Source organism: Parasteatoda tepidariorum, chromosome 10 (assembly GCF_982258835.1).
Source record: "Parasteatoda tepidariorum strain Cologne lab strain chromosome 10, Ptep-v5.0, whole genome shotgun sequence".
Classification (NCBI taxonomy): domain Eukaryota; kingdom Metazoa; phylum Arthropoda; class Arachnida; order Araneae; family Theridiidae; genus Parasteatoda; species Parasteatoda tepidariorum.
In genome coordinates, this window is record NC_141764.1 from 86,755,374 (window position 1) to 86,780,124 (window position 24,751).

The 24,751-nt window shown below is 28.1% G+C and overlaps 1 protein-coding gene across 2 annotated transcripts; it reads left to right on the forward strand.

The window, feature by feature from the left end:
• Window positions 1-7,828: 7,828 nt before the first annotated feature.
• Window positions 7,829-23,328, forward strand: LOC107448604 (astacin-like metalloendopeptidase). Of its 2 annotated transcripts, none has more exons than XM_087153278.1 (6): window positions 7,829-8,084; window positions 11,718-11,764; window positions 17,656-17,743; window positions 20,981-21,098; window positions 21,207-21,385; window positions 23,006-23,328. In XM_087153278.1, exons 1-6 carry the CDS (start codon window positions 8,006-8,008, stop codon window positions 23,239-23,241), a joined length of 747 nt encoding a protein of 248 aa, XP_087009404.1. In that variant the 5' UTR covers window positions 7,829-8,005; the 3' UTR covers window positions 23,242-23,328. The 2 variants fall into 2 exon arrangements, with proteins under 2 accessions (XP_087009404.1, XP_087009403.1); XM_087153277.1 differs by lacking the exon at window positions 7,829-8,084 and adding an exon at window positions 8,597-8,726.
• Window positions 23,329-24,751: the final 1,423 nt, after the last annotated feature.

The window sequence follows — 24,751 nt, forward strand, 5'->3', positions numbered from 1 at the left end:
AAATGTAGGAAAGGCGTACCCACCATGGCAACACACCATGTACTAGATGAAAAAAATAAATATCTTACTAAATTCTTTTAATAATTGAATTCATGTAAATCCCTAATTAATGTTAATTCCTGTCATTTTTACTCAATTACAGGTTGAATATTTAATACAGCTTTCTAGCCACACCAGATCAGGATGTACTAGGACAGTAAATTCGTTTACCGATAGTCTATTAGGAAAGAGAATCATATGTCCCAGTGAGAGGGCGAGTGATCTATTGACCACCACTCCTGCATTTGACTTCATTAAAATTACATAAAAACAAATAGAGAATTAGTTATGGCTTAAAGTTTGAAAACGTAGTAACAGCAGATTTACAAACTTTAAGCCATAACTAATTCTCTATTTGTTTTTATGTAATTTTAATGAAGTCAAATGCAGGAGTGGTGGTCAATAGATCACTCGCTCCCTCACTGGGACATATGGTTCTCTTTCCTGAGAGACTATCGGTAAACGAATTTAATGTCCTACTACATCCTGATCTGGTGTGGCTAGAAAGCTGTATTGCTTAGTGCTCACAGTTATATCATTATTAAAGTTATATAATATAGCTTTATATCAATATACCATATTTGCTATATTATTATTACAGTTATGTATCATTATTAAAATATCATTATTACAGTTATATAATATAGTTTTGTATCAATATATCATATTTGTTATATTATTATTACAGTTATATATCATTATTATCGTTATATCATTATTACAGTTATGTAATATAGCTTTATAACAATATATCATATTTATTATATTATTATTACAGTTACATATCATTATTATAGTTATATAATCATTACATTATTACAGTTATATAACTTTATCGATTTTTGAATACTATTTACACAATGTAGAATATTCCGGATTAAATTTCGCTGTGAAATGGCAGCTCTTTGGGTGCACCATTCATAAAATATATTTTACCGTAAAATCCACTTTTACCTTAAAATATTATACTGCAATTTTTACAGTAATATATTTTTATTTAGAGTGATTCAATGACTTTACGGTAATTACTACTGCAAAAAATTACGGTATATCAGATTTTTTTGTTCCGTGACACATTCCGGTTAAAATGGATTTTACGGCAAAAAGTACCAGCACCCTGAGTTACGGTACTTTTTACCGTAATTCGATCCGGAATTTTTTACAATATAGAGGATTCTATCCGCCAAAACAGCCCATAAAAAATCTTGGAAATTGAACTAGGTAAAGTTAATATTAAGTAAAATACAAGAAAAAAATGAGATTTTTTTTTTATTTATTTACTTTTTTAAGATTAGTAATTCCGACTGAATAGAAAAATGAAAATACACGACGTTTGAAAGTTTTGCAATGCATATTCGTTTGTTATTGCAAAAACTCATAATTTTAATAACGTAATATATCATGTTTTAAAACAAGTCTTTCTTTTCCCACTTGATTTACGGTCAAAAAAAAAAATTCTCTTTTTCTTCCCACCATAAATTAATTTCCAATACATAACGGTGCGTGATTGGAAACAGGTGTGCAAAAAGGTTAACTCAAACGATGTCAAGATGATAAAGTTCATAACCAGTCAAAAGTAAAACTCACTACTTTCTTTCTAAAATGGAATGAAAACGAGAGAAAAAGGGGTCACCCTCTTGAGTGGAGGACCATTGGTCAACAAGTTTATTTTAGTGGCTTTGAACAATGGGGTTCTACATGTTTTCATGACTACAGAATTGGCTTCTTTGGAAGCTATAAATATAAGGATTAATGGCATTTTAAATTAAAAAAGAACAAAACTGGTTTTTCTAGAGAGATGATGTATTAAAGAATCGAAAAAATATTAAAATTTTTAGCGATCGAAAAACAGCAAAACTGTAGTATGTTTAAAACTGATTGATTATGGTTTGTTTTAAACATAAAACTGTGAAAACTGTGTGTGTGATACATTTGACATATTAATAAAATGTGCTTACATAAAATTATAATAGTTACATATTTTATAAACAAAAATTTTTTTATCAACTTTTTCCAAGGAAATTGAAGTGTTGTTTTATAACCTTAATACAAGAGAGATTTATTCAGAAGGTTAGCAAATATTTATTCACCATAACTGTTCTATTTTTCATCCAGATTGTTACCGTCCAACACAAAAGAAATAATTTATCTGTAGTATTATTCTTAATCGATTAAGCAAGATGATTATAAATTATTTCTTATATGTTGGATGGCAACAGTATGGTTGACCAGACTGTTGCCATCCAACATATAAGAAATAATTTATAATAATCTTGCTTAATCGATTCATTATCGATTAAGAATAATACTACAAAACAAACAATGATGAATGCGAAGTTGAGTCCCCTAGTAACATTAAAAAGTCACATTTTTTTTAAACACACACTTCAAGCTATTTCCTTTCCTTTGCATGCCCATTTTAATCCATTTCTTAAAACGAAAAGTTCCCCGATGATATGCGTATAATCAGTTTGTTTTCTACTTGTAAAAACAATGAAAAAAAGTCATATTCATCTTGACTTAGTTGTTCTAGGACCTAGAATCTAGGTAAAAGAAGAAACATATTTCGCTTTGTTTGAAAACAGCTTTTACCAAATGTTAATCCCTTAATGCAGAATTTTTATTAAACATATTTTTCATGCTTTTTTTTCATTATTTTGTATTAATTTAAGTCAAAATAAGGGGAAAATACTATATTTAGCATTTTTATAATTCACTTTTTTTCTATTATCTTATAATTTTAGCATTTTTATAATTATAAATTTAGCATGAAACACCGGTATTTTTTTTCTGCGTTGAAGGTAAAATCTTCCAAACACAACTCACTTCCAAACAATAAATTTTCCCATTTGCATTTATTAATAGTTATTTAGATCTCAGAGAAACAATTATTCATCATTTAAATTTCTTTAATTAACAAAATCAGTTACTGACAAATTTTTGAATAAAATGAAAAACAAGATTTGAAACAACTTTTTCTGGATTTTATATTATAGTACTAGACATGCATATTATAGGTCTAGATCTATAATATTACTTTACTGAATTTTAAACATTTTCTTAAATATATTTTTGAGATTGGCGTTAAATTTTTTTTTTTTCAGAATAGAATATTTTTAAAGAAAATTTTTTTGCAATGGTTACGGCTAATGAATAAGCTTGAATCTCACCCCTGGATTTTTTTATATTTTGATTTCTACTTATTTATTTTTATTGAAATTCAGGACTCATTGGTGAATATTAACTTTTTATTGAGCTGTAGTTTCTTTAAAAACTGTTCGTAATAGTTTTAGTTTAAGCTAATAATGCAAGAAAATATTAATTTGAAGTGTATAGAAAATAAAAAAATAAAATTCTTCTTATCTCAATCCTAGACTCTTCGGTCAAAAGTGAAGACTGAAACTAAATATATTACAAGATCTATAATTTTAATTGAAAGAAACAGAATTTAATGTGTAAAGAATACTTTTCATGTAAGGGAAAGTTAGATTAAACTCGGATCCTGCATTTTTTTCGTTAAACTAATACAGCCGTTCATCAGAATTCGTAAGAAATTAGTTGTTTACCGACGCTTTGCTATTTGGAGATGAATGAAAAACAGAGAAGGCTACTTGTTTTCTGAGCCAGCATTTTAATTCGATTAGAAAAGCTACTATTGCATGTGGACAAGAATTTAATTTTGTAATTTATACTTGGTTGAAGATTTGTTTTAAGTGAGTTCCAACATCTGAATACAAACTTTTTAAGCCATTGCTTTCAATTGTTAAAACAGGTTTTATAAACGTTTAAAATGAGCTAAGCCTTTCTTTTAAATGACGTTGCCGGTTAAATTCGGCAGTTTTTCAGTCAGACCGAGTTTTATACTCTGCAATGCTCCAATCTAAAATTTCTGAAATACAGTGTCTCAACCGTAAACGATAGGCACCTTAAGTCTGTATTTTTATAAAAAAAAAACTAAAAAAAAGGTTTTATTTATGATTAGTATTCTTAAATCTGATCAACTAACGATTCATTATAAATTCCTAATAAAAACTTTCCGTTTCCTGATTTTGAAACTCGTTTAAATTTCTCAGTGTAAGAGGGTCATTAATTTGTAACTATATTTAAATGTTAAATAAATAATCCCAAGAAATAGCAGGGGTGAGATGTTACTTGATTAAAAGTTTCATTCGCTTCAAAAATATAGAAATGAGAAATAACAGTCAACATGTTTCAAGCGCTCAAAAGCAGGCACTAATTTTCAAGACTAGCCAGTCGTGAATGAGAGGAAACAAAAGTGTTTTGAAAGATAAAACGTAAAGTTACCGACCAAATATGGAAAAATAAAGAAGAGGAACCAAAACTAGAAACCACAGTAGTCGAGAGGGGAAAAAAGATGAAAAACAAAACAAGAAAAGAACAAGAAGAAACACTTGTCGAAATAGGTAAATTAGAATAAAATGCATTAGAAAAGTGAGCTAATGCCGTTAACAGGGGAATCAGCATTCGCATAAATAAAATAAGAATGAAGTTTTTAAGCAAGTGATATAAAAAATTACTTCATTCTATATATACCCGACTTGGCCAAATAAAACCAAGTTTTAGTATGCTTTAAAAAAATAATTAGTTTAACCTCCAAAATATTTTTTGTATATTAAATAATTTTTATTTTTATTTTATTTAATCGTATGAATAAAAGTTTAAGTAGTTAGTTTCTTGAGTTTCATAGTGGAAATGAAAGAAAACCTAATAAAGACCCAGTTTTATCCGACTTTCACCTAAAGAATAAGTTTTCTTTATATTTAAAGATAGGTTTCGTCAGTGTTTAAGGCTTTTTTTAAAAAAAAATTTTAATACAAATATTGTACTTGAGCAACAACTGAGAAATTTCAACTGAGTGCAATTTTATAAGAATTCTTCTTATTTCCTTGTAGTCCTGGCGTGGAAAAAAATGCAACACTGTAAATAAACTTCATGAAAATAATAATTTTTAAATATGATTTCATGCCTTTTTTCTCTATGAAATAATCATTTCAACCTTCAAGAAAAATCCGAAACTCAAATATAATAGTAGAATTAAATTAAAGTAAAGTAACAATCAGGGTTAAACTGAGAGTTTGGTTCTGACCTATGCTGCCCCATACATTCAAAATTATTTAAACAAAAGAAAATGTAACGTAAAAAAAAAAGTTTACTTTGGATTTTCTCCCAAACTTTTTTTAACCTTTAAAACTAATTTCAGGTTACGAGATTTTTCTTTAATTATATTGATAAAAATGACCTGTTTTTTTATGTACCATTATGATTATTAGACATAGCTTTGAAGATACGTTTTATTCTTAAGTTTGTTTACTGTATAAATAATTGCATTCTAAAAATAGCGTAGATATTTTAAGTATGTTTTTAATTACAGATTTAGATAATTATTTGCTAGCATAAAAATAAATTTTCAATACTTATTAAGTTTAGGGTGGCATGAAAATAACATGAGTTTAGAGAATACTTAAATATGTTAAAACGGAACCGAAAACTTTATTTTCGAATAGAAAATAATGTCTCTAAATACAATGGATATTTTAAAATAATTATTTGTACTATGAAAGAATTGCATAAATTTCAGTAGAGAATATTTAAATATGGTAAAACAGAATCGAAAACTATATGTTCGAGTAGAAAATAATATCTCCAAATACGATGGATTTTTAAAAAAAAATAATTTGTGCTACGAAAGAATTGCATAAATTTCGATAGAGAATATTTAAATGAGATAAAACAGAATAGAAAACTATATATTTGTACAGAGAATGTGTTCAAATGTGATGGAGTTTCAAAAAATTCTTTGAGATACTACAGAATTGTATAAACTTCGATAGAGAAGATTTAAATACGATATAACAGAATTTAAAATTATATATTTAAATACAAAATGTGTTCAAATACGATGAAATTTTTAAAAAACATTTTGTGCTGCGAATGAATTGCAAGAACGTCGATAGAGAATATTTAAGTATGATAAAACAGAAAACTATATATTTGAATAAATGCGTTCAAGTAAGATGGAATTTAAAAAAATTCCTTCGTGCTGCGAAAGAAATGCATAAACTTCGATAAAGAATATTGAAAATGATAAAATGGAATAGAAAACTATAAATTCAAACAGAAAATAATGTGTTCAAATACGATGGATTTTAAAACAAATTCCTTGTGCTACGAAAGAATTGCATAAATTTCGATAGAGAATGTTGAAATACGATAAAACCGAATAGGAAACTATTTATTTGAATAGAAAATGTGTTCAAATACTATGGAGTCTTAAAAAATTTTTTTTGTGCTACGAAAATTCGATAGAGAATTACATAAATATGATAAAATAGTATAGAAAACTAAATATTCGAATAGAAAATAATGTATTCAAATGCGATGGATTCTTAAGAAAAATTCCTTATGCTACGAGAGAAATGCATAAACTTCAAATGAAATTTTAAAACTTTGCAAAGTGTGGTATTTTCTTTAAAAAAAGTCAAGGTTGGAAAAGTAACAAATCTGTTTCACTAAAAACTGCAATATAAATATTTTTTTGGAATAGTTTAAAGTAGTTTTTTTTTTAATAAGTTCGAAATTATCAGTTGTATTTTTTTTTATTTTAAAAAAAAACAATTTTTTTCAAAAAATGTAAAGATTTTTTAATTTAATTTTTTTTATAAGGTCTAAATAAATATTTGTGTTATTTAATGTAATTTGTTCCAGTAGTTTTGTGAAATTATCTCAAACAACAATTAATTTCCTTGAGCGTCATGTATAAACTCGAAAATTCAGAGCGACAGTTAATTATTTGTATTTTATTAATAGCAGCTAAGAGCAGTTTAATGCAATTATAAACTGCGAAAATATACAACTGTTTATAATGAGCCGTTAGATGTTGCCCTCGCCTCCCAATAAGGTGACCCGGGTTCAAGTCCCAGCGATGTCCAGTCGTTTCGAATTCCACCCCCGGCTTGCACCGATCACAGTGCTGACGTAAAATATCCCCAGTGATAGATGAATCCCCTTACGATAGACAGTTTAAGTCCCCTTGCCGTCATTCTAGCCGTGTGAGATTTTCGCGGCTTTCCTCACCATATAACGTAAATGCGGATTTGTTCCATCGAAAAGTCTTCCACACATTCTATTATTGTCCCAAAACGTGGCCCAAGAGTCCCCATGTCTTCGGGGTTGGATTCAAAATTACAAGGTCAAAGAGTTGATCATTAATAGTAGTAAACTCAAAAATCGGTCAACTGTTCAACGTCGGTTATAAAATAAAATAAAGCTTCTTATAATATATTTCAATATTCAATAATATATTTTAAAAAATTATAATAGCTTATTTATATTTTTCAGTCTAACTACTTTGATCATTTGAGTAAATTCAAATTGTTTTTTAGATTATTTCAGTTAATAAGGTTAAATATTTCTAATTTATAGAGATTTATGGATATATTTAATTTATAGATAAATATTTCTAATTTATAAGATTAAATATTTCTAATTTCTAGCTTATAGACTCTCAACGAGTATTTTTTTTTAAATTTATCAACTTATGCAATCATTTTTATTTATTATTTAAACTGTAACTAATAGGAAATCAATCTTAAAGAGAATTTCAAAAATAGCATGATTACACTGACAATATTATCAAAGTTCTTTTAAGTGATTTAATGTACACCTCATTGCCAATGACTTGATAAAACAACTATTGTTTCAAAATCAACTGACGTTAAGTTTCTATAGCAACGAAATTCTGTTGTCAAAAGATCTTTTACTATCAAAAACTAGTTTCATTTTAAACATCAACATTGAGATAAACTCATTCATATGCCAGCTAAAATATTAAGATTATTATTTGATAGTTTGTACACAGGAGAACGAATTCTTTAAGAAATTATACGAGAAAAAATAGTGACTAATATTTTCAAAAGTGCAATTAATTGTAGTGTTTTAGTGAAGTATGATTCCATTTAATGCACTATTGTTAATTTTTATATCTGGTGTAGCTGCAGTAAGTCAAAAAGAAAAAAAGTCACAGAGTGAGTATTTTATTCTTTGTTTTAATAGCATTATAGCTTGTAGTTTAATAGATTAAAAAAAGTTCATGTTTAAAATCTATGATGGAATAAAATTAACTTGATTAAAGCGTTAATTTGTTTAGTCAATAAGAAAAAGTTAAGGTGAAGAATTTTTACTATGTCAACATATTTTATTTCTGAACTACTGAGAAAATCGAATAAATAAAATTTGATCTCTGATTATATCGGGTGCACTCTTAGAAAGAAAACTCTCACTTTTAAGGATTCAATAATCTTTGAACAGTATTTAGATAATTTTGAGAATCATTTTGTCGCGAAATCACGTGATTTGTGACGAAACAGGATAATGTTTCTTCAACTCTAAACCTCATCGGAATGCATTGTGGGAATTATTAACTGGAATGACGAAGCTAAAATAAGGACTAGACAATCGAAAATAATGCGTCGGATTAAGCCAACCGGATGTATGGTGGTCAAGGTGTTAGCCTCGTATGAAGAAAATCCTGGGTTTGAATCCCGCTTCGGGCATGAGTGTGACTTATCTCTGTGTTCTATTTGTCGTTGTTGTGTTGCGCCACCCATATAGAACCCACGATAAAGCGGTTATTAGAAAAGTTAGATATATATTAATCACAACACGAGGTTCTTTTTTTTCTTTCTTTGAAAAATTAGAAATATTTCTTTACTTTAGAATAAATTCGTTTCCTCGAAGAAGTAGTAGTAGTTATTTTGTTACTCAGTTTTGACAAAATGTTAGCTCGGAGAATATACCAAACGGTTTCTTCAAAAACGAAGAAAGTTGCATCATATTTTTACAGTGTAAATGATTCTCAGCCCATTTTTTCTACAAAGCAATGCTTATGAATATTTGAGTATATGTATTATTATTATCCGAGTCTTAGCCCACTAATATCAACCTTATGCCTTCATCCTTATTTACTCAACAAAAAAAACTGAAATATTACTTTGTTTCATCATATGTCTTTAAAAAGTACAAAAAATACTTAGAAAATTACATTAAATTCTTTAAATTTTTTTAAGATATTCAAATCGGAGTTTTTTCACTGTATGCCAACTACGATTCACTAGATAACTATGAAAAAAAAACTGTTTAATTTATTCCGCGCATGAGCAGTATAAAAGAACAACTTTAATTACTTATATATTGCACAGTTTTCAACGAATTTTTAAGGAAGAAATTTTGTAGTTAATTTTAAACAGCTCTAAAAGTTTTGCTTAATTTTATTGAGTATTTTTAAAGTTATAGCAAGAAAAAATAAAACACAAAAATTATTTTTTTAATAAAAATGCCTATATCTCCATAAATATTTAAGCTAAACTAACAATATTTAGTGCAGTTATCGCATATAACAGCTGAAATAATAGTTACAAGTTACAAATTTCTTGATACATTTTTTTTGGCATAGAGTGTTTAAAAACATTATTTTCCGTTTGTAATTTATTGTCGGTTCCTGAAACCTATAAACGCATTAAACTTCATTGATAAGTATGAGAAATCGCATGATCTAGAAAACTTCTGAAGTTATAAAATGATTCTTTAAGTATTGCTTGAGAAATAGGAAAAAATTTATTAATATGGAGGTGTTATTTCTATTATTTTGTCCACCTCATGTATAAACATTTTACTGAATTGGTTATTTTAATCCTAGATCCGAAGACAATTCAAAAAGTTCTCCTTTTTCTATGGTAGTAAGATTATTATTTAGGTTTTCCATAAATTGATTTATTATACAAAAATTCCCTACGCATACTGCATCCTCTTCTGGAGAATAATATTGATCAAAAACCAAAGTAAATTCTCTTTGGCTCTTCCAATCTACGCTTGTTTTCAATGTTTTCGCCATTTAGAAAATCTCTTTAAAAGGTCTTTATTGTATTTGATATTGAATAAGTAACAAATTTGTGGTAATGGTGTCTTAAGAACTGTAGAGTGAAAAACAATGCCGTACATACATATATATCGCTCATGGGCTTCAATAGCGGCACACTCAAGAAATCAAATCCTGAGATAAGTGGGTCTAAAAGTTTTCATTGCTAAGGGAAATGCATAAGAAATGCTTTCGTTTGCTTAAACAAAGATTACATTCAAGTTGAATTATGAGTTGTGCAGGTACTGCTGCTGAAAGAATGTGTATTTTCCTATTTACATCTGTTCTTTGTCCAAAATTCGTGTTTTTTGAGTTGTGCCACTATTGTAGCCCAAGAGCGATATCTTCACTCCAAATTGGAGCATAGGGCTTCTATCATAGTTCTCCATCTCAATCTATTTGTAATCACATATCTTGCCTCTCTTCATTTCTTCTCGGTTCACTAATAATCGTCAAATAATGCCATAGACTGTTATATTAATTACAAAATTCATACACACTGTAAAAAAAATTCTGGATCAAATTATGATAAAAAGTACCAGTATTCAAGTTGCCGGTATACCGAAAAAATTTCATTTTTACCGGAACATGTTACGGAACAAAAAAAATCGGACACACAGTACTTTTTACAGTAATAATTACAGTGAAAACACTGAATCACGCTAATTATACGGTAAAATGAATTTCACGGATGATGCACCCAAAATGCCGGTACTTGATACTGTAATTTTATCTGGAATTTTTTGCAGCGTTAAAGTGAGTAAAAATGGCTTGATCATTTTTCAGTAGGTGGCTGAATGCAAAATCAATCAATGCCATTTTTTTGATCGATTAGAAAGATAATAACTTAAGTTAAAAAAAATGGCGAGATAAAAATTATGATTTTTTTCCTATTTAAATTTTTTTTAAAAATATGAATATAACTATTTTTATCTATTTGCAAATGGTAAAAAGATATTTCAGACATGAAATATCTTTGTCCGTGTTTCAAAATGTTTCAGTGATTTCTTGATTAAAATATTAAATAGTTTGCCCCCGTAAATTTATTTTCATTTAAAATATAAATTAATTTGCATATTACGAGACAACAGGTTATGTTCTTTAGCGTTAAAATAACAAAAATAAAACTTTAAAGGAATTCAGAGGAAATAGCTTTTCTCAAATAACTGCCAGACCGTAAAAGCAAAATATTAATTATAATATTTTATGAACGATATATGTTATGAATTCTAATATTTTACGAGCAACAGTACAAAAAGTAGTGATAAATCCAAGAACTAAACCAGTAATGTTAAAACTTTTAATTGTTCTAGTATATATCTTTTTAAAATCTTAACTGCTTTAAATTAGATATATAATTCTATGGATATAAATTAGATAATAAAAACTGTGGTGGATATAAAGTAAAGTTTCCAAATGATACGATTAAAATTAAATATTTTTTTTTCTTATGATCCATGCATCGAATTGGAATAATCTATAAGAATTGAAATTGGATTGTAAGCAGTTTTCGCGCAGAAAAATAAGCCATAAGAATTAATTTTTTTCCCTAAAAATAGTATTCTGTTCGTAAAATAAAGCTGATTGAATTAAGAAGCCATTTTTTATTTAATAAATATTTTATTACAACTAACTTTTCCGTGAAATTTAAAACTAACTTTACATATTTTTTTGCTTTTAATTATCTTGCTATCACTTATTAATTTCTATTTAAACAAGCAATAATTTTTTATCTATATTACAGATGTCATAGAAGGTGATATCATGTTAAGAGAAGATAAGGATTACTGGGTATGTTTAAAGTGTTTTCTTTTTTCTTTCAAAATGTTTGCAAATTTTTTTTTAATTTTTTTTTAACGAATTATATCATTGATGATTATTATGTTTCCTCTAGTATCTTATTAATTAGCATGAAAAAATTGTATTAAGAGGTTAAAATAAATTAAAGTGGAAGTATTTTAGTCCTTCTCAGTAACATTTTAATTTTATTACAGCATGCACTATAAAATATTCTGGATCAAATTACTGTATAAAGTTTCGGCACTTTGAGTGCATAATCAGTAAAATCCATTTTTAACGTAAAATATTATACTATGGTTTTTACAGTAATATTTATTTAATTAGAGTGATTCAATGATTTTACAGTAATTTAACAGTAAAATTACGGTATATCAGATTTTTTTTGTTCCGTAATTGGATAAAAACTCCCCTTTTTAGTAAATACCTTTTTTTTTAAGATTTGAGTTAGTAGCTATTACCAAGTTCGATTGTAACAATCAATTTTAGATTCTATAACAATCAATTTAGAGTTCGATTGTAACAATCAAAAGTTACAGAATGAGTTAGTGAATAAAACGAATAAAAGTATATTTGAGCTACAAATATTAATGTTTAACATGAAGTCGATTACTCCATAACATGTTAATAAGCAATTTTTTATGCATCCGTTCATTTCTTAGTTTTCATTCTAATATTATTCACAAATCATGTAAAACAATCATGTAAGAAAAAAAAACTATATTTAAATCAAAATTGTATTATCTTAAAAACCTTTCTCACATATCAAGGAAAATCGATTCTTGCATTTTTCGTTTATCTGAAGTTTATTTTCGTACGAAATTTCGATAATTTCAGCATAAATGCTTCTTACATTCTCTCTTTTATACTATCGTATATTCGCCGATTCCAACAAATTATTCTTATTTTAAAGAGTAAAATAAATAAAAAATTAATTAAAATGAAGAAAAAATGAAATTAATAAAAATAAAGAAAAAATAAAGCTTTCGGCTACACAATCAAAGGGCACACAGCTTAATCAAATTAATATACATAATAACATACATTATAATGTACGGATTTTGATATAAATATCGTTTTCGTTAATGTTTTGACAAACGTTATGCAAAAGCTGTATTAAAAGATATACTTTTTTTGTTTTTATTTGTAACGTTAAGTTCCACGCATGCGCTGTTAAGCGTAATTGTAGTTTGCGTTAGCATTCACGGGAAACCGCAACGTAACGCAAAAGCTCTCCATTATAAAGGTTTCGCTGTCTTCTATTTAAAAGTTTTAAAGATACTACGAGACTCCGCCCCTGCTCGCTCCACTCAACAATCCTCGTAATTGCTTCTCGTTTATTATTGTTCTTCTGATTCATAAGAAAAACAGAACATTTTGTTTTCAAAATAAACAATTATTTTAGATTTAAGCGAGAACATTTCGTTAAGATAATAATCGTTACGAAATAGACGATTATCTAGATTTAATAAATGATCATCTGTATCCCTAAAGAATATAGATTATAGTACTAAAGAAGAAATGAATAAAAGAATTATTTTACTCGTTGACGAGAATTATATCAGTTTAAATAGGAATGGCTCTTTATTAAGCTTTTTTTGGTTTCTAAAAATTTCACCATGAATAGATTTAAATCTGGCAACAAGTTTTCTCTCTCTCTCTCCCTCTTTGCTACATTTGATTGACATCTACTCCAGCGCGAGCTTAAGGTGCCTCACTACCTTGAAAAGTCGAATTTCGATGAAATTTTCGAAATTGAGATTTTTTACTTTTAAAAATATTTGGAATCTTATCTTTCGATTGGTGGTAAAATTTCGTTGATACGATAATTCTAACCCGAGATATGTGCATTTGAAAAAGTATTAGTTTCAGTGAAAATTCACCGGAAGTGAAATTTCGAAACCGAAACTAATCATGTTTTTGACAGATTCAGTGCATAAATCATTGTTTTCCATTTATTTTTGCTTTTAAAGAACTTTTTAAAGTAATTATAAGCAATTCGAAATATTTTAATAGTCTGTATTGTTTTTATTACTTGAAATATGGCAACAAGAGATTGTTGTCATTTGGCTCTCTTGTGATTTCGATTGTTGTTTGGAGTTAGTTTTCTTATTTTGATTTGATTTATACTAGATTAAATAGCTTTATTTTGGGTTATTTCATAATAATTGTTTTCAGCTGATATGGCAGGAAAAAATTATCGCAATAAAAAGCGAAAGTTCTATGGAAATAGGTATTCAAATTTACCTAACAAAAATAACGTGGATGGCACTGAAAAGGAGAAACTTTCTACTGCTAGTTTCTCTAAACTGAAAGATAAATTACAAACAGTGGAAAACCATGAGCGAGTTTCAAATGCTAACATTCAAGGTAATAGAATAATATCGATGGAATTCCTTGTATGCTTACTTTCTGCCCTATCTTGTTCTGAATGTTTTCAGCAATCGCTGTCAATAATTGAAGATTCAAGGTATGGACTTTTGTCAAACTTTACAGTGAAGTGTAACAGCTGCTCTTTTATGGTTCCTTTCCCAACATCAAAGAAAATTGATAAATGCTCTGAAATCAACACTCTTCTTGTTTATGGGTTGCGATTGATTGGTAGAGGTTACACTGCAGGCAGAAAGCTATTTTCTATACTTGATTTACCTTTCTTAGCGCCATACAGTTTTCAGAAACAAGTGAAAAAGTTATCTGATGCTGTTGTAAAACTGTCCAAAAGCAGCATGAATGAGGCTGCAAAAGAAATAATTGCAATGAAACAGTCTAATGAAGTTGTGACACCTTGTGGAATTTCTGTCGATGGAACTTGGCAACGTCGAGGTTATAGTTCATTGAATGGTTGCGTCTCTGTCATCTCCATTGATACCGGTAAAGTACTTGACTGTGAGGTGATGTCATCCTATTGTAGAATGTGCTTAGCATCAACAAATTCTACGAAACCTCATATTTGCCGAAATCATACGGGCTCTGCTGGAGGTATGGAGAGTGTTGGTGCTCTTAGAATCTTTCAAAGATCGGCTCTACTGAATAGCCTTGAGTATAGAGAGTACTATGGCGATGGAGATGCAAAAGCATATGAAACCGTTAAAAACGTATATGGAAAAGACAGTGTTGTGAAGTATGAATGCATTGGACATGTGCAAAAGCGTGTTGGTTCCCACTTACGAAAGGTAAAAAAAAATACAAAAGGACTTGGCGGGAAAGGCAAACTGACAGATAAGTTCATAGATAAACTACAAAACTATTATGGGATTGCAATTCGGAGCAATAGTGGAAATCTTCTGGAGATGCAAAGATCAGTAATTGCTGCTTTTTTCCACTGTTGTTCTAGCTCAAAAAAGCCAATGCATGTGCAGTGTCCTCCTGGCTTGGAGAGTTGGTGCAAGTACCAGCAGTTTCAGGCGTTAGGAAAAAACTATAAAGAAAATGTCCAAGGTTTACCTGAGAAAGTAATGGCGGCTATAAAGCCAACATACATGAAATTGTGCAATCAAGAGTTGTTGAAAAAATGTTTGCATGGAAAAACTCAGAATCAAAATGAAAGCTTCAATGGTGTTATCTGGCAAATCTTGCCAAAGAATGTTTTTGTTGGACTGGAAACTCTGCAGTTTGGTGTGTCATGTGCAATTTTGCAATTCAACGATGGGTCATGTGGTTTACTATCTGTTTTAAGATCATTTGGAATAAACCCTGGTTATTTCACTACTCTTGCATTCACAGAAATGAACAAACTGCGGTTAAATTCTGCTCACCGACATTCTTTACCGTCTACAAAAATTCAAAGAAAAAAGTTACACGCTTCTAAAAAGCGTAAGCTTTCAAAAATCGAACTGACAGAAGGGGTTACATACCAAAGCGGTTGTTTCTAATATTTATAAGTGCCTTCTTTTGTTAAACTCTTACTTCAAAACTATTATGTTCTTTTTCTAAACTGTGTTTTTTAAATGTGTGTTATAATACTTCTAAGTCATTATCTTTTACGAAGTGTATGCTTGTTTTTAAAAATGTTATTGACCGAAACTATATTTTGTTTAATCTTGTAATATAACTAGCATTTCACTTTATAAGAAAGAAGTTCTAACTAGCAAATATATTAAATGTTTACAATGATAAATGATGTTTACAATTTAAAATAAAACATCAAGGTTACTCCTTATTCATATTAGTAAATCTGATAATTCTCATTGGTAAAAACTTAATTAATAAAAAGGAAATAATGTTTTTATGAAAATGTTTCTACTTGAATAACAAAAATGAAGGTGTAAAATATCATTGATATGATTTCCTTGCATATTTATTACAATAAAAATTTTTTTTATGCAATTGTTTACTTTAAATGCATTTTCTGAAGTTTTGATTTTTTGCAACTTTTGAGTTACGATTTACATCATAACTTAAAAAGTTTTAGTCCCAAAGTCTTGAAATTTTGTGTACAGCTTTTTTATAACATTCTTTCAAAGATAGACTAAAATCTTTTTCATAAATATGTAAATTTCTTTGTTTGAGCAATTTTTGTTTATTTTGAACTGTATTTTTTTCGAAATTTTTAAATGAAGATATTTAAAACGCCATAACTTATAGTTCCTCTAATTTAGAGCTTAGCTTTTAGTCTGTTTTTAAGACACATTAATTACGAACGTAATAGTGAAGAAAATTGTTCAATAACTTAACTTGAAAAATTTTTAGAGCGTAAACAGTGGTTTCATAAAAACAGCATTTTTTACCATATTTTTCCCCAAATTTACAAAAAAAAAAATTTTTTTTGCTGAAACAACTGCAAAAAAGCAGTTTTTATACTACAAGGCACCAAAAAAACCCTTAAGGTTTCAATTAATAAGGATTTTTAAAAAAAAAGTTGTCGAAGGTGTCCAGATACCTTAAGAAATGAATTAAGCAAAAATAAAAAAAGAGATCTTCTGAGAGAAAAATAAATTTTCTACAACAATGGATAAATAGTCAACAAAGAAAAAATCTGAAAAATTTCACGAAAGAGCAATTAAATTTACAATAACTTGCAAATTGAAATTTCGAAGTGAAATTCGCGTTAAGATCGCAAATAAGAAATGGGTCTTTTAGCACGTAAAATGTTTACTACATAGTTGCATTTCACTTCAGATAGAGAAGACATCGTATTTTTTCCCTACAAGTTTAACTGTTTATAATTAATGAACTAATTGTAGAATCTTAATTTTGTTTATTCCGTATTTTAAGTTTTTACGTGCTATAGATTTTATGCGACACAATAAGGTGTACCGTAAAAAAGGTGAAAGCACTAAAATTGCAGTAACTGTCAAGCAAATTAGAGTGACAAAAAAAAAACATAAATAAACAAATACATAAAAATAAATGAATAAATAAAAATAAATTAATAAATAAAAATAAGTAAATAAATAAATTTAAAAAAAACTCAGTTAAATTTATGAAAAAATATGGTTTTTGCAGTATTCCAAGTTGCATACCTGCGGCCTGTAGAGCTGTACGAATGGTATTTTTTTCCTACAAGTTATTGAACTAATTATCAAATGTTAAATATTTTTGTTAAATTGTAATTCCTGTTCATTTTTCTACTCACCATCATAATTTCAAGTTTCTTAGTCTTATAAATTTTGCTCAGCAAAACAAAATGTAACATTAAGTTAAACTACCAAAACAGCGGAGTGTTTTGCCCTTACAATTATTTCATATAGAGAGATTTTACTTTAAATTATTTGAATCAAACATATACCATGTTTAAATCTGCCTTTTGTTTACTAAAGTTCTTCTTTCCTCTGTTGAAACTTATTGCACAGTTAATTTAAATTTAATAAAAATTTAAGAATTTATTAATTTGCTATGAATTATCCATATAAAGAACATGTATTGATTTTTAAACTTTATGATAGGGTCGAAAATCAGGTCCATTGGTGGATATGAAGAAGAATAGATGGACAGAAGGTATTGTACCGTATGTTCTGAATGAAACAGTTTACAGTAAGTACAATTTCTGATAAGTACTGTTAAATATTACAGTAATATAGAATTTAATTATAAAAAATCGTAACCAAAACTGCCACTACTATTGTTTTGCGTGTTGTCATTTTAACGTTACTTCATGCATGTTTTGCTACCCAAGTGTATAAAACTTAAAAACATGAAATTACGATTATTTGTAGAATAATGTAAGATGGAATAAAAAGAATTAAGAATTTTTATCAACTAATTAGAATTAAAAATCAATTAATTAAAATTATAGTAAAAAATGCCTTATGAGCCGCTCTGCAGACCACAGAAATTCATCTACAGAGTTTAAATTAAATTTGTTAAAAGAGTTATTTTTATTTGTGAATTTAACGAGATTTTTTTCCTTGGAAATTCTAGTTTATTCAAAGTTATTGTCATTTTAATTTTTTTTTGGCAATTTTTTCTCCTGTTTTGGTTATTATTGTAGTAGGAAAATTTATGTATCTCTCTTATTTACTTGGAATTTATTTGTAAGCTTGCACTTAATTTGATGTTAAAGGTAATAATAAAAACGAGAGAGAAGATGTCTGATAATCTTAACATTTATATTGAACTTTTAAATTCTTTTTAACAGCAGACACTGAACTTTTGCTCTTTAACGCTACCCGGTGAACACCTGTGTTCCTAAGTTACGGAGGCGAGTAACATTACCCACGCCAAAGATGTCCGTTCATGGGGACACACACAAAACAATGGACACATCATATTCACACATCACAAAACAATGGACAACACACAGAGAGAAACATCAATGCCCTGAACAGGATCCTACCCGCAAGCATTGGCTTCGCAGACTGGCACGTTAATCGCTCGGCCACCTCGCCGGCACTTTTAAATAACATGAAATATTTATTAAAAGGGAGAAAAAATACTTTTTCAAATTTTTCATAATGATAAAGGTCACGTTAGCGAGTAAAATTACTTCTCACTCATTTTTTTTTCTTTACACACTCTGTATTCTGAAAATTAGTTTATTAATTTTATTTCAAATATAATTGATTATTTTTCAAATCCAGGAAATCGTTCATTTCTTTACGATTAACTTATTAACAAAATATTCTTACATAAAACTATAATACTTATATTATATTTGCTAGTAAAATGTTTTTTGAACCTAAAAAACCGTCGAATCATCTTTTTATTTATTTATTGGAATTCATATATACTTTTAGAATAAAATTCGTAAAAAGGTTTCACAATAAGACCTGAACCTTTTCAATGTGTAATTGACATAAGCTGAAAAAAAAGTTAGGGATTTGATAATTCTCTTTTATACTCTTAAATGGGCTTTAAAAAAATCAAAGCACGAGAGGTAAATTCTTTAAATAGAAACGAAAATTTTCATTCAATTCCAAATATACATTTAAATGAGAATAAAATTAATTGAATAAAACGTCCAATGGCACAAAGCTCCAAAAAGAACAAACTGAATTAAATGGTTAAAAAATTTGTAAATTTTTAAAATTAAGGCAAAGTTATCAAACAAGTATTATTATAAGAATTATTAGCATTGGAAAAATGTATCTTGCCAATGTTCTTATTTATTTATTTATTTTGCACCCGGTAAACACACTTCTGTACTGTGCACGACATTGAGGTACAAGACCAAGTTGATTCGATTACAAACTTTGACCCTGATACCTCTGATGTAGCTGTGAGACATACCAGTAATATCATTAGATCTAGATATTACTGGTTTAATCATTATATTACTGGTAATATCATTAGATCTAGATATTACTGCATTAAAGCGTCTCTGTGATACCTGTTTAACTGTTTCTGAAAATAACTGCAATCAACACCTGTAACATGCATGCATGAAATAGCCTAAAGAGATGATTTACTGTTTTTATTTTATCCCCTTCGTTGAACAGCCGACCCAATATTTGAGTTAACAACTGCCAATATTCAACTCCATAACCTTATAACTTCAAACACAATTCAGACGACAAAGGAATTTTATGGACTAGAATAAATTTGCCTTCTTGGAGGATTTTTTGATGGAACTATCCCTCATTTGCGTTACACGGAGAGGAAAACCACAGAAATTTCCTACGGTTAGCCTAACGATAAGGGGACTCTAACCCATGATCTGCCTACCATAAAGTATATTTTACCTCAGCACTGTGGTCAGTGCGAGCCGGGTGCGGTCAGTGCGAGCCGGATGTTACACCATCTATTTGCTGTTTCTTATTTTTGTCCCTCTTTTATTTGTGTTCTCTACATCTCCAGTAAGTATTTAAAATTAATTAACTTGTAGTTAATATTAATTCGTTAATGCTCATAGAAAATAATTGGCTGAATCTTTATGTAATGTGTTTCATAATATTTAAATTTGAAAATGTAAAGCTCAGCTTTTTCACGGAATTGATAGTAAACAGTTATCTTTTATCCACGGTAATATTTGAGTGACACACAAGATCTTTACAAACAGACCTTTAATGATAAAACATTTTCTTATCAAATTATTTATCATTTGTTGCCAAAAGATAAACAAGGCGAAACAACAGGCTTTGATTCTTTTTCAAGGTTATGCACAAAGTCTTCAGTTTTGTTTTTATTTTATTATTATTTTTTTATTCACTTATTAATTTACATTTAAATACGTTTTCATTTCATATATATATATATATATATATATATATATATATATATATATATATATATAAGTTCAAAATGAAGAATAAAACAAAGAAAAATTATAGACATATGAAACAAAAGGAGGGGGGGGGATAATAAGTAAAAAAATAACAAACGACAGTTTAAAAAAAAAAGAAGAAGAAGAAAAAAGGATGAAATTTTATTTAAAAAACCGGAAAATAAAGATATAATCTTCTCATCAGCCCACACGATTATATCCGTAAAACAGACTTAACTTATTGTTCTTCTTAACTTTCCTCGTGTTTTCTTGTATATATATATATATATATATATATATATATATATATATATATATATATATATATATATATATATATATATATATATATATATATATATATATATATATATATATATATATATATATATATATAAATATATATATATAAATATATATATATATATATATAAATATATATATATATATATATATATATATATATATATATATATATATATATATATATATATATATATATATATATAGAAAGATAGACAGATAGATTTGTCTGAATATAATTAAAAGTATCAAAAACTTCATTCCAGATGCCTATGACGTATATGTAATTAATGAAGCTCTACAGGAAATAGAAGACTTCACTTGCATCAGCTTTATCCGAAGAACAACTGAAAAAGATTATATCTACATCACCCCAGATGGAGGGTAAGAAACCTAAAAAAAGTAATTTAAGAATAATATTTATGAATACTATTATGACGTTTATTTAAAATGACTATAACCGATCTGTCTTTCATCTAATCCAAAGAGTAGATGCTGGTCATATGTTGGTCGCCAAGGTGGGTCTCAAGTTGTTTCCCTAACTGTTCCTGATTGTATTAACAAAGGGACTGTTATACATGAGTTGATGCATGTTCTTGGTTTCTGGCATGAGCATAATAGATCGGACAGAGATGATTTTATTGAAATAATTTGGAGTAATGTTATTAAAGGTAATATTTGCTTTGACATTGGTAAGAAACTTTGCCTTAATTAGCTGACGTGTTATTAATAATATTCTTATCATTTCATAAATTTCATAATGAATATTGTTTAAAGTAAATAAATTAGTGTTATCATCATTTCATACTGATTAGAACGTAAGATTAAACCTTTTGCAGACGGCTGGTACAACAGTTGTAACCTCAGTTTCGATTTTTTTTAATTTTGAAAGTATTTGATATATTAGTATTTGATTATCATAAATTTGTAATTAATAATACTCTTATCAGTTCCTAAATTTCATAATAAATATTGTTTAAAGTAAAGAAATTAGTGCTATCATCATTTCATACTGATTAGAACGTAAGATTAAACCTTTTGCAGACGGCTGGTACAACAGTTGCAACCTCAGTTAATATTCTTATCATTTCATAATGAATATTGCTTAAAGTAAAGAAATTAGTGTTATCATCATTTCATACTGATTAGAACGTAAGATTAAACCTTTTGCAGACGGCTGGTACAACAGTTGTAACCTCAGTTTTGATTTTTTTTAATTTTGAAAGTATTTGATATATTAGTATTTGATTATCATAAATTTGTAATTAATAATACTCTTATCATTTCCTAAATTTCATAATGAGTATTGTTTAAAGTAAAGAAATTAGTGTTATCATCATTTCATACTGATTAGAACGTAAGATTAAATCTTTTGAAGACGGCTGGTACAACAGTTGCAACCTCAGTTAATATTCTTATCATTTCATAATGAATATTGCTTAAAGTAAAGAAATTAGTGTTATCATCATTTCATACTGATTAGAACGCAAGATTAAACCTTTTGCAGACGGCTGGTACAACAGTTGTAACCTCAGTTTTGATTTTTTTAATTTTGAAAGTATTTGATATATTAGTATTTGATTATCATAAATTTGTAATTATTAATACTCTTATCATTTCCTAAATTTCATAATGAATATTGTTTAAAGTAAAGAAATTAGTGTTATCATCATTTCATATTGATTAAAACGTAAGATTAAACCTTTTGTAGACGGCTGGTGCAACAGTTGCAGCCCAAGGGTTTATTTTTTTTTGTTTTAAAAGTATTTGATATATTAATATTTGAATATCATAAAATTAGTAATTAATAATATTCTTATCATTTCATAATGAATATTGTTTAAAGTAAATAAATTAGTGTTATCATCATTTCTTACTGATTAGAATGTAAGATTAAACCTTTTGCAGACGGCTGGTACAACAGTTGCAACCTCAGTTAATATTCTTATCATTTCATAAATTTCATAATGAATATTGCTTGAAGTAAAGAAATTAGTGTTATCATCACTTCATACTGATTAGAACGTAAGATTAAACCTTTTGCAGACGGCTGGTACAACAGTTGCAGCCAAGTTGATTATCATAAAATTAGTAATTAATAATACTCTTATCATTTCATAATGAATATTGTTTAAAGTAAAGAAATTAGTGTTATCATCATTTCATACTGATTAGAAAAGTAATAAATTCCCATTACTTTTTCATTTAGTAACAATGAAAATATTATACATTACTTAAAAATTTTAATAAATAAAATGTCACCTTAGTAATTGTCGAATTCAATTTTTCAGATAAAGAAATAAATTTTGCAAAGAGTTTTCCAGAAGCATCGAATTTTCTTAAATTTCCTTATGATTATCAATCCGTAATGCATTATGACGCGTATGCATTTTCTACATCACCGAGATTGCCAACAATGAGGCCAAAGCAGCTCAGAACTAGACTCAGAGATCTTGGTCGAGCAAAAACCATTGGAACACTCACAGAAACGGATATTCTGGAGATAACTGAGCTGTATGAATGTTAATATCGATTTATAATTATTTATTATTTTTTGTAAAATATTTGTAAATAACGGGTTTTATAAAAAAAAATAAAACTTCAATTAGTTTTAGGTTTCTGTTATGATGTTTTTTTAAGAAAAAAATTTGAAGTTGTGAATCATTTAACACTTAATCCATTAACGTTTGAATTGCACTAGAATGCACATTTTGAAGTTAATACAAATATTAATTCTCGCCTAATTCAGATATGAGGATTTTAAATCTGAAATCAGTTTTGCTCGTGAAGCTTTGATTTTTTATAATGGCATAATGAACAGATTTTTTTAAAGATTTTTGAACAGATCATGAACAGATTTTTTTTAATGGAATTTTTAGTTAATTTTTTGTCAGATTGTACAATATTAAAAACGTTTTATGAACAGGGGGACGCATAAATGTTGCTATTAACTTCTAGGAGAGTTAGGGAACATCATCAGGCTTACAACTGCATAGAAACCTTTGCATGGAAATATGGAAGCGCTTTTCTATTATAACCTGTTCATAAAAGCACAAAATAAACAGTTCATGATAGGGGAAGCACCCGTAGAGGCGTATGACGACATTTCGTAACAAGAGTTCCTATACCATTTTAATCCTGATGGCGTGCTTTAACTCCCCTAGACATTTGTCACAAAATTTATGTGATCCCTGACATATATAACGTTTTTAAACTTACACATTTCAACAAAAAAAAAAGACTAAAAATGTCATATGAAAGAGAAGAAAAAAACTATAGCTGGTAGAGAGAAACTGATTACAGATTTTAAATCAGTGATACGAAAGTATCTAAGACTTGCTAAAGAATCTTATACAATCTGTAATTTATGCCATTTATATACATATATTTCAATTTGAAAAAGGTTTGTAAACTGTTCCTTGAGTTGATCACCATAAGTCGTATATGCAGGTTAATAAATAAATAAGAAAAAGAGTATGCCTGATTGCAAATTTCTCAGACTGTCACTTTGTGCCCTGCTCTCCTCCATCGTAATTCAACAGAAATCAATTCATTTAAATATAAATTCAGTTCGCAATCAATTTAAATAAATTCTTAATTTACGCATACAAACGCAAAATCATAATTTCAATATTTTAGGTCTATATGTTCTACGCCTAAGTCGATAATTCCTTCTTTCAACTTCCAAATTTAATTAAAAGCATATTAGTTGATTAGACACAGATTAACTGAGTTCTCTTCTAAACATGTCTTGGTAGCACTAATCTTAGAATTGTTTTGACCAACATCTCGTATTCATAATTTTATAGCAGAGAAATATGAGATGTGGCACAGCAAATAAGGTATTTTATTTTATAACCGTAGTTGAACAGCCGACCTAATTTTTAGGTTTACGACTACTAATGTTCAACTCCGTAGCCTTGCAATTTTGAACCCAATACAGAACAATCCGAAAACCACTGAGGATATTTTACGTCAGCACTGTGGTCGGTGCAAGCCGGATTCGAAATTCGAATTGACCAGCCATCGCTGGGATT

Excerpts from the sequence above, each read along its gene's own strand:
- LOC107448604 (XM_087153277.1), top strand. The coding sequence starts at position 8,612 with ATGAGTGTGACTTATCTCTGTGTTCTATTTGTCGTTGTTGTGTTGCGC. Across the intron at positions 11,765-17,655 it reads GAGAAGATAAGGATTACTGG|GGTCGAAAATCAGGTCCATT; the intron begins GTATGTTTAAAG and ends ACTTTATGATAG. Across the intron at positions 17,744-20,980 it reads TCTGAATGAAACAGTTTACA|ATGCCTATGACGTATATGTA; the intron begins GTAAGTACAATT and ends ACTTCATTCCAG.